We start from the raw sequence: 13,213 nt of genomic DNA on the forward strand, positions 1-13,213 counted from the left end.
TTCTTACCTCTTCTTCTTGCTGTTGTTGCTGTAGGAGAAAAGCTTGTTCCGCTTCCTTTTGCTGTTGTATAAATTTCTCCAATTCTTCTTTCTGTCTCTGTCTAAAATTCTCCACTTGCGGTAATGAAGGAGACGAAGGTTCCGGAACAAATTCTTGCGAGGTAAGAAAATCCACAAAATCCCAATTTACCTCTTCTGAAAGTAAGTCCGGGTTCCCTTGGGTGGTCTCCATTGCTGGTGCACCCCAATTGATCGTTTTCTGAGTTTCCGTCATGTTGAATAACTGTCGCATAGATTGACTGCACACAGGCGCTAGCGAATCTATAGAGACCACGTGACGTCACAGACTGCTCTCTTCCGATTGGACGATGGCTGACTGAGTTTTGTAACGCGTGTTTGGATTGGATAATGAACTCAATCCGTTTCAATCCTTCCTCTACCTATAAATAAGCGCAGTTCACTGCATTGATTCACCTGTTCTCGGCGCCTCAAGATGTGGACCACAGTCGAATCATCAACCCTTGTTTCTTCGATGATGTTCAGGACGGACATACTAATGTATGTCTGATCCAAGTGGACAGTTGTCCACAAGTCAAACACCAGTCTGTGGATACCAAGAGTGTATGTGGAAAGACAAGGATGCCTCAAGAGGACTCTGATTTATGGCCCTGCAGTAAGACGCAGCTTGAGGACAAGACGATGCCGCAGATGCCCTTTATGTTAAGGGCATATTAACATAAATCCAAAGGCCCTTTTCAGGGCCACCCACATTTCTCGAAAAGAGATAGACTTTCAATTGCCTACCCCTTTTTTTATTTTTTTTTTGTTTAAAAAAAATAGAGACCCCTCCCTGTTTCAATTTTCGTATGTTCCCTTTTCATAGACCCATCAGGTCGGGACCATATTAAAATAGGGTCCCGACCCTGTTCCATTTTCCCTTGTCGCTCAACAGACCCAAGATTTTTTTTCCATGTTCAATTCCCCTTGAGGCTAGAGTTGCCCATGACTGTTTTCCCCATGTTCAATTCCCCTTGAGGCTAGAGTGACCCATGATTTTTTCCCATGTTCAATTCCCCTTGAGGCTAGGTTTGCCCATGATTTTTTCCCATGTTAAATTTCCATTCAGGCTTGGTTTGCCCAAGGGGTCCTGTATTGCTAATTCCCATTGAGGCTAGGGTGCCCCCATTCACTACTCTTGTGAAATCCAAAAGATGTCGCCAGGGCAAAGAACCATTTTATCTGTTTGGTCCGCCAAGGTGTAGATCATATCATATCGGAACTTTGGCTAGCGAAGATGATAAAACGGCGAAAGTACTTTAACGTGGAGAAATCATTAAAAAAAACATTATTGTGATTCATTTCTCAGGTGAAGCTTGTTGCCCTACATCTTGCGGAGGCACGGTGTGTGCAAAACCAAGAGTGCCGGCTATCCCCAAGAGGCCAGGTAAAAATGTATTTTTAAATTTAACAGTTCATCATTTGGTCTATATATGCCACATTGGAGGAATTAATTTAGCAGTTCCAACTTTCTAACAAAACTACCATCACTTTCAATCTTCTCAAAATCAAAAATCAAATGAATTAATGACGAAATTGTCAAGTGCGCAATAGAAGGAAAACATTTTTTTAGATTTCCGTTTTGGAAGAAATGGTGGGTTTTTTCAATATTTATTTATCAAGCTTTCAAATTCCTTGTGACATTCTTACATTTCCGAAGAGCAAACCTCTTACATTAAGAAACCCTGTTGAAAATAAACATCGCATGAAAAGTTGAACCACTAAAATAAGATTTCATCGTAGTTCTAGCATCAATTTTACTATGCTGCAGATGATTATTTCACAAAAAGAGACTTAATAGAAAGGAACTTAAAGTTTAGCGAAGGAATAAACGAGCTAAATTTTGCTTAAGATCAATTGTCTCACATATATATATATATATATATATATATATATATATATATATATATATATATATATATATATATATACACACACACACACACTCACAAACGACGAACTATTTTACACGGATGCCTCTTTCAAACATATTACTCAAATGCTTACGTAATCGTTTATTGTTAACTCTGCAGGTTGTCCTACGTCAAACATTTTGCACGTGTTTCCCGTGTGTAAGAAACTATGCGGTCATACATCAAGTTTCCGGAGGAAGTGGAACCTTGAGAAATGCAAAGAAGGTACTATCTAAGTTACAGACTTGACTACTTCCCACCATATGTAGCTTATATTAATGTGGCAAATTCATAAATCGATGAATTTTTTGTTGACATAAAGAGAATATTCTGCAAGGAGGGGAAATAGCATAAATCGTCAATTTATTTGAGCTTTGTTACATTTTCTGAATGAAGTAAAATTTCCATCAGTTTCGAAATTCACTCTCTTTAATGTGAATTTAATCTAAATAATTTTTCTGGTATTGCAGTTTCTTTGATACTGTTATAAATAAAGTAAGTTGAACAAAATTTAATGTTGAACAAAAAATGTCATCGAAATATCTTTCATTTAGCTCCATTTTGAATATGCTAATCACCAGAAAAATTGCAGGACTTTATTTCCTTTAAATTTCTTCTTCGCTTTGTGTAGGTCAAATATGCTGTCCAACCTCGTGCGGCGGTTCATTTTGTATAAATAATAAAAAGACATGTAAGTATATGTGAAGAGAAAACACCACCCACCCACCACAAATATACCTATATTCGAGAACACCCTGACATAAAATGTACGTAAATATCTAAAATGTGTCGATGTTGCCATTAGGAATATGGTCACCTTTATTGAAAATGGAAGAAAAATAACGTTAATACCACTTCAAAGAACTTCGAAACATTTTTTGGGAGAAAATAAAACATTTATATTTAAAGACTTTTAAGTTTGTCCAAATTATGCTGATTTTCAGTCCAATATGATGACCGTTAAAAGAGTAAAATCTTTTGATTACTTTTTCCTGAACCTGCTTAATTAATTTGACTATCTTTAACAGTAATCATCATCGCATCTGGCCTTTACTATGCTTTATACACGTACTTTTTGGAATATATGATTTTGTTTTGATTGTCGTTTACATTCTGTAGTAGTAGGGGTTCAGTATTTTTTAGCGTAAATATCGAATCACGTTCTTAGAGGATTACAACGATTCAGTATACGTGCTTTATTTTTAATTGTGGAATTATGGGTAAATTATTGTATTATCACAATCCTATGATCAAATAGAAGTGTGTTGCAACTGTAGGCGTGCAATTATGGAAGTCAATCTGAATTTTATTTATTCAGCTGAAAAAGGTCTTCTCAGAGAATACTGTCACTATATGTTATTTGCAGATTTTCAGTTTTGGAGAAAATTCAGATTTTCTTATAGTCATCATAACAGTAACACAGTATATGTACAAAACCGTGTAAAGGATCCATATTGTAATGTTGAATACATTTATGAACGAACATTGTCATTTGCTTTCTGAGATAAACTAGGATATAAAAAATGTAGATAGCCAAACTTCTTCAAAAAGTATGGTTTAAAAACCGTTCGTCAAATAACACTGGTTTTCTTTCTTATTATGATTGAAGATCAATGCCCGGATGGAATCGAGCCTGTAAAATGTATTGTGGACCCGTGTGAAGTCAATAAGTGTCCACTGTTTCCAGAATCCCTCTGTGTGTAAGTAGATTAATTCTGTTTTTCAGTGTTTCCGGCGGCCCCCCCCCCCAAAAAAAAATGTACATTAACTCAAACGTACAGTCACTTGAAATTTGACCATGATTTTATTCTTGCGCACGTTATTTGCACACTACGAGTAATTAGACAAATAGATTTTTGCGTTGGTCCCATTCGAAGAAAATCGGGGCCCTTTTGAAATTTTGGAATTCCCTCCCCTTCCAACACTTGACCTGATTAGGCCTTGTAAATTCACAGCTGTGTTCAAAGAGTTTAAATTTTCAAATCTGTAGTGATTGCATAATGTAGTGACCTTTTTCTATTCGATTGATGTCCTTTGTAATCCCTATTTCTACCCGCCGACAGATTTGTCCCTACCAACCTACTAAGCAACCTCCGTCAAACACTCTGCCTGCTCAACGATCCACTGGTATTATTTAGCTGCTCTTTGTCAACATACATGCATCATTACTTCGTCTTATTTTAGTTTTGAAACAGATTAGACGAGTACTGACTGCAGAAGGGGTTTAAAGTCGGGATTTTATTATTCATTTTATATTTGTTTTCCCCCTCCCTCAGTGTACACTATTTGATAACATTATTCCGATGTGTTTCATTTCGTTAAGTCTTTTTAATCACAGACATTCAATTCTTAAATTTGCACGAATATCTCCTGCTTTGAATTAGATGTTCACGATGGCTTTTACAAAATAATGATTGAAACGTACCTTTCCAGAGCTAGTTACTGTGGCGGGTGCAATGTCGAGTTCTTCATTGGGGATCAAAATGTCACCGAGAGATGCCAAGGCGGTGGTAAGTTCAGCCTTTGGAGAGGAAATTGTCACAGTCTGTATTTTCATTTAAATAAAAATAAATTTGTAAATTTTATTCACCGACTGTTTTTTTTTTTGAAGCAGTATTCATCCATATGTTATTAATTAGGGAAATGCGCGTGATGTTGCAAATTAAAATCACAAATCGAATGACGCATCACTTAACCTTAGTTGGATTATATGCATCATTAAATGAGAACTACTTTTTTCTTGATCAACATACACGAGAAAGCAACACGCGCATAAGTATAGAGGTCTAAGAGTCAGTGAAATTGATAAATATTTGGTTCTTATCTACGGCTGTGCGCTATACACTTGTGTATATTAATAAAAGCCTCCATGTGAGAAAATGATCAAAATATTTTACAAATTGTAGCAAAGCTGGTCAGGAACAAAGGCTTATATAAACCTACGTAAAATAGTCTCCGAAACAGGGCCACCTTAAGGATTTGGGGGCCCAGGTCACTTAAGATGGTGGGGGGAGCCTTTGAGATCTGCAAAATGCATCCTGAGAGCAGTCCTCAATTGCTCTGTATATGTGCATAATTAGCATAACGATATGAAACATGAATATGGTTTATTTAAACACATGTAGTTTTATCCACGGCGACTAGGAGACCCCAAGACTAGTTGGGTAAGGGGCATGTATCAATTGTGCTCCCGACACTTAAATCCTGCCTTGCCCAGAAGGGACTTCTTAAATATATTTTCGTAATGAAAACACTGGTGAACCATATTCATTTACGTTAAATTCCTTATCATGATCCCCACCATAAATTATTTAAATACATACAAGATATGGATTCTAATTGCTTTCGTACCATGAAGGTCAAGGAAAAGTTTGTAAGTGAAATAATCGTTACATTTCATAGTTTATTACGTAAGATTGTTCCTCGCACACATTTTCTAAGTTCTAAGGTTGTTCGGAACAGAAATCATACACGCCAGCATTGTCTTGTTCCTTCGATTACAGCACATAACTTCACTTGGCAAACCATGTATGATGTTTGTATAATGGAACTGATGATATGCTGTTTTTATTCAACAGGAATTTGTCCAGGTGGTAGCTCTCCCGTAAATTGCATCGTCGATCCTTGTCAAGTCACACAATGTTCCAGATACCCGAATGCACGCTGTGTGTAAGTCTATAATACTGCCTCTACTTTCACTGATTTTTTTGTAGCTTTTGCTTAACGTAGTAAAGCCACGTGGCCCAGGAAACGACACAAATGTCATTTTCCTGTATTAGTGATATTCTCAAAAATAAAAATTTTTATTAAAAAAGATCAGAGTTACGAATCAAAAATTTGTATTCTGTACAATTTTCAGCATGAAACATTTGGAATTTTCTTGACCGTCGCGTGCAATAGAAAATGTTTTTCTCCTGGTTGCCCGGCTTTTACAAACTCACGGCTCACCTCATGCCAAAACATCAAAGTCGTTTCTAACAATACTTTTATAAATTAGAATTTGTTGTACAGTCGCCTCAATAAAAAGTAGATAAAGTTGACATTCGTCGGTATACGGTGATTTTTGTAGCGTGAAAGCATTATGCTCTTTAGGAACATAAAACTATTCTTAATATATGCAAATTATACTGGCAAGGCTTGACATTTCCATGGTCATACTTGATATGCCGTACTTTGTATTTCCTCATTACATTTACAGCCTCGATTACACTTACCCCCTTTATCCAGATCAAAACCACATCCCTCAAACATTGCTGTATAGACAAATACAGGCTGAACCATCCGAATTTGCAATTATCAGAAACATTCTTTTGTCTCCATGAAGTTCGAATGATCGAAATTCTGATATATTACAATACTAGCTGTATTTCGTAAAATGAAGCAAACTGTTTGGCATGATCGTGTTGTTTTGACAAACTGTTTGACATGGTCGTGTTTTTTTTGACAAACTGTTTGACATGCTCTTGTTTTTTGACTGTTTGACATGATCGTGTTTCTTTTTACAGGTCCAGCTACTGTGGAGGATGCAACGCAAACTTCTTTATTGGGAATCACGATGTTACAAAACATTGTTAAATCTAGTAAATTTTGATGATACGATCATTTTCCTCATAAACACCTTTTCTCCGATTTTGGTATTCCTTGATTTATTTGTATACTCAAGTGTTGAACAGTTAAATGAACTTATTTTAAAAATTGTATTTCGTCATATGCGAGTATTCTTTGGAGTAAAATATAGAATGAAAAATATACAATATATATTCTTTTGTACTGGACATGCGGGATCGTTACGACTAAACCATATCTTCTTTTAAAATATGTAAACGCCCATGATCAAGTTGCCTGAAGCGTTGGTCTATAAACGATAGCCATGAATCTGGCAGACACGGAGTCGTGCTTAAATATAACGTAAACATTTTTGTCCATGTTTTACGGAGCAAGATAGTTCCAGACCACCATCACCACCAAGAACAGCAACAACAAGATTTGACTGAAAATATTGACCGATTACATCGAGAAACGGTTCCATTATTTATGCTAAATGATCAGTCTGATTTTAATATTAGATGAGTGTCACGATCCAGTTACGGTATTATAAATAATACTGAGCAGATGTGCATTAACAAATGTTGAGCACCCAATCAGCGAGGCTGACACCCTAAAAAATATAACAACTCAAGATTGGATATATTAAATTTTAATACAAATATAAAGAATCAAATTAATAGATAGATTTAACATAAAGGCTTCAGTTTCTGTTCAATACAAGAGATACAGTAATTGACCCAGTTAGTCCAATTTCCATTTAACAAGTTAATTCATCATTCGGAATTGCCTTATCTACATGTGAGAGAGTCATTACATCTACTAATCTGCTTCAGTATTTATCCTCCTCCTTCCTTTGTTTTGTTTCCCTCTCTTCCTCCTTCCTTTTATTTCTTACTTGCTCCATTCCTTCCTCCTCCTTTTCACTCTTGACCCTTTCTTCCTTCTTTCCTTCTACTATTGTGCCGCCCTGTGTGTGCACCCTGGTAGATTCTGAATACAAAAAGGAACATAATTCCTTGCCTCCCTACCCTATCTTCCAGGAAATTCGTCACTCTCTCACATATCTTACGTTAGATTAAATGGGCGAACAACCTTACGAGGTCCTAAGAATAAACAAACTTCCACGCTTACATAACTCATACATGCCTTGCTCTACTAGATTCGAATAATATTACTTCCACTAATATGGTAACACACATAAACCATCTAAATATTGATAAATTCCTATATGGTAATCTCCACCATATTTAATGAAGCAATCAATCATGCTGCATGCGTCATAGTAATTAAATTTGTATAACCATTACTTTAGGCCTATTATATTCCAATAAATGTAAATTCACATCCTAGCACAAAACATTCTATAGTCTGACTCTACATCCCCGTTTGTTTGTAAACCCCCCCCCCCGGTTTCAAAAACGAGTAAGTTTAATGTGATAAAAAGTGCACAGAACTAAGTCAATTGAATCATTGATTTATAATTTCTAACCTGACTGTGACCAGAATGGCACTAATGCTGGCATCCCCTGCACCATTTCATGCTTAACGGACTTTCCATACTATCACGGCGCCTTATTGCGTACACTATTGGCTAGTTGATTTCCATCAGACAACATAATGACGTAGTTCATCCTGTTCGGCAAATGCTGAATACTAGCGTAAATTACATAACGTTTGAGGGTTTGGAATTATATCCCTCTGAACAAGAATTTAAACTGCTTGTTAGATCCACATGAAAAGCGTAGTTGTCATTTTTTTTGTGCTTGATTCAACATTGTAAGTATCAGAAGCAGACGACTTATGTATGTACATCTGGAGTCGTGATACACATCTTAGCTGAAAATGGACTTGTCCAGAAACTGGAAATGGATCCGAGCATATCCGTCTATTGCACTGAAAACTTCCGTTAAGCATGAAACGCGCATAAGCTGACGGTGTTAGGGCCACTCTACTCAGAGTCAGGTTAGAAACTATAAATCAGTGAATGAATTGACTTAAGTTCCTTGCACTTTTTATCACATTAAAGGTTTCCTAATCGGTAGGGGGGTACAAACAAACTGGTTTGTATTATCAGACTATAATAAATACAAGTACACGTCATAACTCAGTTAAACGTTTACAGTAACTGAAGGTACTAAAAATCAACCAAGTCCAAACTCAACCAAGTCCAAAATTCGGGGAAGATGTCATCTTGTTTCGAAGCTATTAAATTTAATCCGAATTCACCTTTACGAGATACGTCATCACGAATCTCGGAGTGGCCCTCCTTTAGAAATCCCTCAGTAACAGTTTCCTTTCCTAGGACTGTGATCTGAGTCAGACTTCCGCGTTTGTACTCTTACAAATCATAGGCGCACTGAAATCCTAGAGAAATGACGCCTGTTCCAGCTTAAATTTCAGACCACGCACTCATTGTGTCTGAGCCCTCTAATCGACTATATTTGAATTGTCCGTGTGAATCTAATCCAACTCGGCGTCAACCGACACTCTTTGCGGCTTCCACATGAGTTGGGGTGTGTGTTAAAGGACGGTTTTAGCACGCGGCAATAGTCGAAGCTGATCTAAGGGATATATTTCGTCGAAGCAGACTTGGTGATAACATCGTAGTTACCGTCTAGGTAGGGCATCCTTGTTCTCGGCTATACGTGAATAAAAATTCTGCCACAAATAAAGCTGGTTACAATCAATTATGTCACAATTTGTGATTTCACTTATTTCTTGCGGACGTCAGTTATATATCAATTGAAATACCTTTTTGGACCGAAGCTATGTCCATGATGTTGATCTCTTTTGTAAGTTATGAAAACAGTTAATTATGACAAAAAGTAATATTGAAAACAATTATTGTTGACGAAGGTATTAGTGATGAGTAGTAACAATGCTATAAATATAATCATAATTTGTAAATTGTGCCAGCTGAAGTGGTGCGTGTATGTGTGTGCGCATATTGTATAATCTCGAAGAAATAGGAATTTAAATCCAGCTTCAGTGAAAGCCATGTTTTTCTTAGAAAAGGCACTTTTGACACCGGCTGAAAATGTTCTGAATAGATGCTTCTCGCACTTTGATTTTAAAGTTTCCCATCCATTTTGTGTCAGAAGGATATCACATGGTTGCCGTGGAAATCACATCCGAAACAATTTTATTATTTCACAAAACGACATAATTTATCAATATGTGTTCTAGTCTGGAGACATCCAATTTTATCCTAAGCTAACAAGTTGAATAATACAGCAGTTTATTGATGAGACCGTATGGCTCTTAAAATTAATATAACAACTACAAAGCGATGCCATTAAAACATGCTCTCATCATATTTATTGCGAGCATGCGTATGAAATACAAATCCAATAAACTGCCTCAATAACATCAATCCCTCTGTTTTCGATATGGAAAATGAAACAGAAAGTTACCTGATTCCTTTTTGGTAATAATGTAAAACCTCGTTCAATTAAAAACGAAACTATAAACGCTGTTATAAACGTAAAATTATTAAGAATTGTTAGCCCCTAAACATTTATATCATTATTATTGTATTAGAAATTTAGTTTGAAATAAAGAGACTATCAATGATTTATCAGGCTGAGTAGAAGGGACGAATATCGTCGATAATTGTAGACATTATAACCATTTCGTATGGCAGACAGGGTTGTTACAAAATTACAAAATCCAACATGTTACAAAATCCGATTCATCTAAAATCTTAATGTAAAATTTATTTTGATTTGATCTTCTAAAAGGCACTCATTTTTTCGCAAATCACTAGCACAGGGAATATTTAGCAAAATAAGTACGATTGTTTTGTTGTAGGGCTGTACTGGTAATGCTGCTTTTGTCACACTTCAGAATTTATCTTGGCATGTTAAATGCATGCTGTAATTCCTTGTAGCCTGAAACCTATATAGTTTGATAAGTAGCACACATTATTGTAAAGAAGGTGTCCGTGATCTACATTTCATGCTTAAGTGACTTTGTTGAAATTTTGTTTAAAATTCATTTACTGAGCGCGGTTTATGTTGCAACCACGAAATTATTGCATCTTGGTAAGTACCACACACGTATAAGTAAAAGTAGATCAATCATTGTAACCTACATTTTATGCCGGAGTAACATAGATTAAACATTACTTATTTGTATTTAGCTCATGAAAAACATTTTTACATGCCATATATATTCAAGCCTACACAGAAAACCTTTCCTGATCAGTGCAGTTGTAAGGAAGAATACAACTGTTTGATTCAGGGTAAATATCCATGCTAATGACTAACCTTGAATATTGCGGCAGATTTCCCTCAATAGATTAACTGTGTATTGTACATGTGAGTGAGAATAAGAATTAGAAGAGTTTACTACATGCTTTCAATGTGAGACGTCACTTGCAGCGACAAGTCAAAGTAAAAACTGAAAAATGTACAATACTTCCAATAGTAGCTGTCGCAGAAGGTTAAAATCATAGCATTTGTCTGTCAGCCAGTAATAGCCCCATCCCAAAACTTTCCTTACGCGGACGTGATGGAAAACATTCTTATATTGTTGTTCTATTAAGATTAGTTTGTGTGCACCTTAGTGCAAAATCGAATTGGATTTCTATTGTAGATAAAATATAGTTAATTTTGGGCAATTTAGAAGGTAACCCATCATGATTATAGTCTATATTTTAAGCAAAATCGTGTTTCAAGCCAAAATCTAAGTTGTAATGGTCGATATTGGAATTAAAATACAAGGTTTTAATTTTTATGAATAAGAGTTGGTTTATATGCATCTTAGTGCAAAAATCGGATTAAAATTTTCCTCCATGTGGACTTGTTGGGAAATATTGTCAATATAAAATTTTGGTTGGATGGTAGAAGAACCAATGTTTTAAAGACCTTTGGCAATTTTGACAGTAAATCATCAAAACTGTCGTTCATCAGAAGAAGTTTTTGTGTTGTTTTGTGTATGCGTGATAATTTAAGTAACTACACTAGGATTATTTCAAGCGGTCGTCGGAGTGTATTGGTATTCGTCGTGGATGAGAGTTGAAGAGTTGTTGATGTTTTTTATACGCGAGTAAAGGAGATTATGTAACGTGAGTTTTTAATTGAAATTAAACATGTACATTTTTGAATAGGTGTATGATTTCAGCAACTTCTCATTAGAGTGCACACTGGTATATAGCTGAGCTACTCAAAGAACCCTGTTCCTGTTTTCCAGGTAAAAATGTATAGTTTCTGCTGATTTTTGTTGGGATCAGAGTGACTAAGTGTTTTCAATTCTTATTTTCCTGCCCATGGGTTCTTTTGGATAGCTCACACGTGAAGTGGCTCTTCCTGTTAGGAGGATTGAAATTGTTCAGCACGCGGGCGTCATGGAAACCATGGATTCTATCTAAGGCAGATCACAATTTAAATAGTCTGCAGCGAATAGAGCAGTAAGAAGCACGTAGTATTAAATGGAGGTAGCGACTGATTTAATCGCAGCACAAACATTGAATGCACTTAGGGCCTTGACCTTATAATTGCATGTGGTTGGAGCCTAAGAGCACAAACTAATCGAACCACATTGTTCTTGATATGGGAAAACAACATACAAGGTAAGAATGGGCCCAAGAGTCGAAAAGATGGAAATACGAGGACACATTTGAAGCATATTATGCCGACCCAGTTACCCCGGACATCTAATTCGAACAAAGGAAACAACAACCTCCAGCAGTCAACTGAGCCAGATGTATCAATTATTCATACATCTACAACAGGGGTCAGACTCAAGACTACGACTGCCCAGGCGAGTCCAGACCACGATCTGGAAACAACAGAACAAACCCCGACCACAATATTGGCACAAATGTAGGTGCACTGTCTACCGCCACTACAAAAAGGCTTACACGCAACACCCGATGTCAACCCTGCTAGATATTGCGGAGTTTCTTGCTCAACATCACGAGATAGAGGCAACCCCGATTCGGCGGTATAAGGAACACCGGACGGCTGAAAAGTTAAGCGATGAGGAAACAAGCCGGCAAACATTTAACCCTGCTGAAAAAATAACAGCCCTTCTAAGGGCTACCAAAATTGCCTCTTATTTAAGGGAACTATTTTGGCTTGGTCTCCCAATTCGACAAAACCATTATACTGACTTGATCCTTTCGATCACCTGCTTCAAAATAAAACTTTTTCACCTAATAGTGACTCAACTTTTTACAAGTCGCTTAGACATTTAGCAAATTGAAATTGTTAGGGCAATTATTATGTATACTATGTACTAGTAATGTTGGAAGTGTTAGGAGATATGAAAATTAAAAGACTTGTTTGGATCTGACTGAATTGCACAGGTGGCTCACACGTTGGTTATGTTATGGTCCATAAATAACTGATATAAAATTTGATTAAGTACGGGCTGGTGTTCAGTGACGTACTTGCGGATAGCCTTCTTGCCGGACCGTTTTCCTCCCTTGCTGTGTTGGTGTGGTCCGTCTCAGAATTACATCATTTGACGGACTCCCTAGTTCCGAAAGTTAAAGGATTTTATGTCTGTTTTGTTTTTCCTCTTTAGTGTGTACGTTTGTTTTATTTAATTTAAAATTTATTTGAATCCTTTTTGATATCAGGTTTATACACCGCCCTAACTAGTGTATCGCTACTCCTTTACCCTGGCTGGTTTAGGAGTTATTTACAGAAGTGATCCAGGCCAATGGATCAGTTGTGTCCAATAAATGC

General features: G+C 36.5%; 1 protein-coding gene and 1 long non-coding RNA gene across 2 annotated transcripts in view; both read left to right on the forward strand.

Moving 5' to 3' along the window:
* The window catches only part of LOC149794279 (uncharacterized), a 72,058-nt gene extending 68,384 nt beyond the window's left edge, over nucleotides 1-3,674 (forward strand). The window contains exons 8-11 of the mRNA XM_089969098.1: nucleotides 1,367-1,444; nucleotides 2,091-2,195; nucleotides 2,602-2,661; nucleotides 3,580-3,674. Coding sequence (XP_089825224.1) covers nucleotides 1,367-1,444; nucleotides 2,091-2,195; nucleotides 2,602-2,661; nucleotides 3,580-3,674 — 338 coding nt within the window. The remainder of the gene's footprint in view (nucleotides 1-1,366; nucleotides 1,445-2,090; nucleotides 2,196-2,601; nucleotides 2,662-3,579) is intronic.
* A 729-nt stretch (nucleotides 3,675-4,403) lies between these two features.
* On the forward strand, nucleotides 4,404-6,599 carry LOC149794280 (uncharacterized). Its single transcript, XR_016422987.1, has 3 exons — nucleotides 4,404-4,480; nucleotides 5,549-5,639; nucleotides 6,476-6,599. It is a non-coding gene; the product is annotated as an uncharacterized LOC149794280 (long non-coding RNA).
* The last annotated feature ends 6,614 nt before the right edge of the window (nucleotides 6,600-13,213 follow it).

The sequence above is a fragment of the Sinohyriopsis cumingii genome, chromosome 8 (assembly GCF_028554795.1).
Source record: "Sinohyriopsis cumingii isolate HCF-2022 chromosome 8, ASM2855479v2, whole genome shotgun sequence".
NCBI classification, from domain to species: domain Eukaryota; kingdom Metazoa; phylum Mollusca; class Bivalvia; order Unionida; family Unionidae; genus Sinohyriopsis; species Sinohyriopsis cumingii.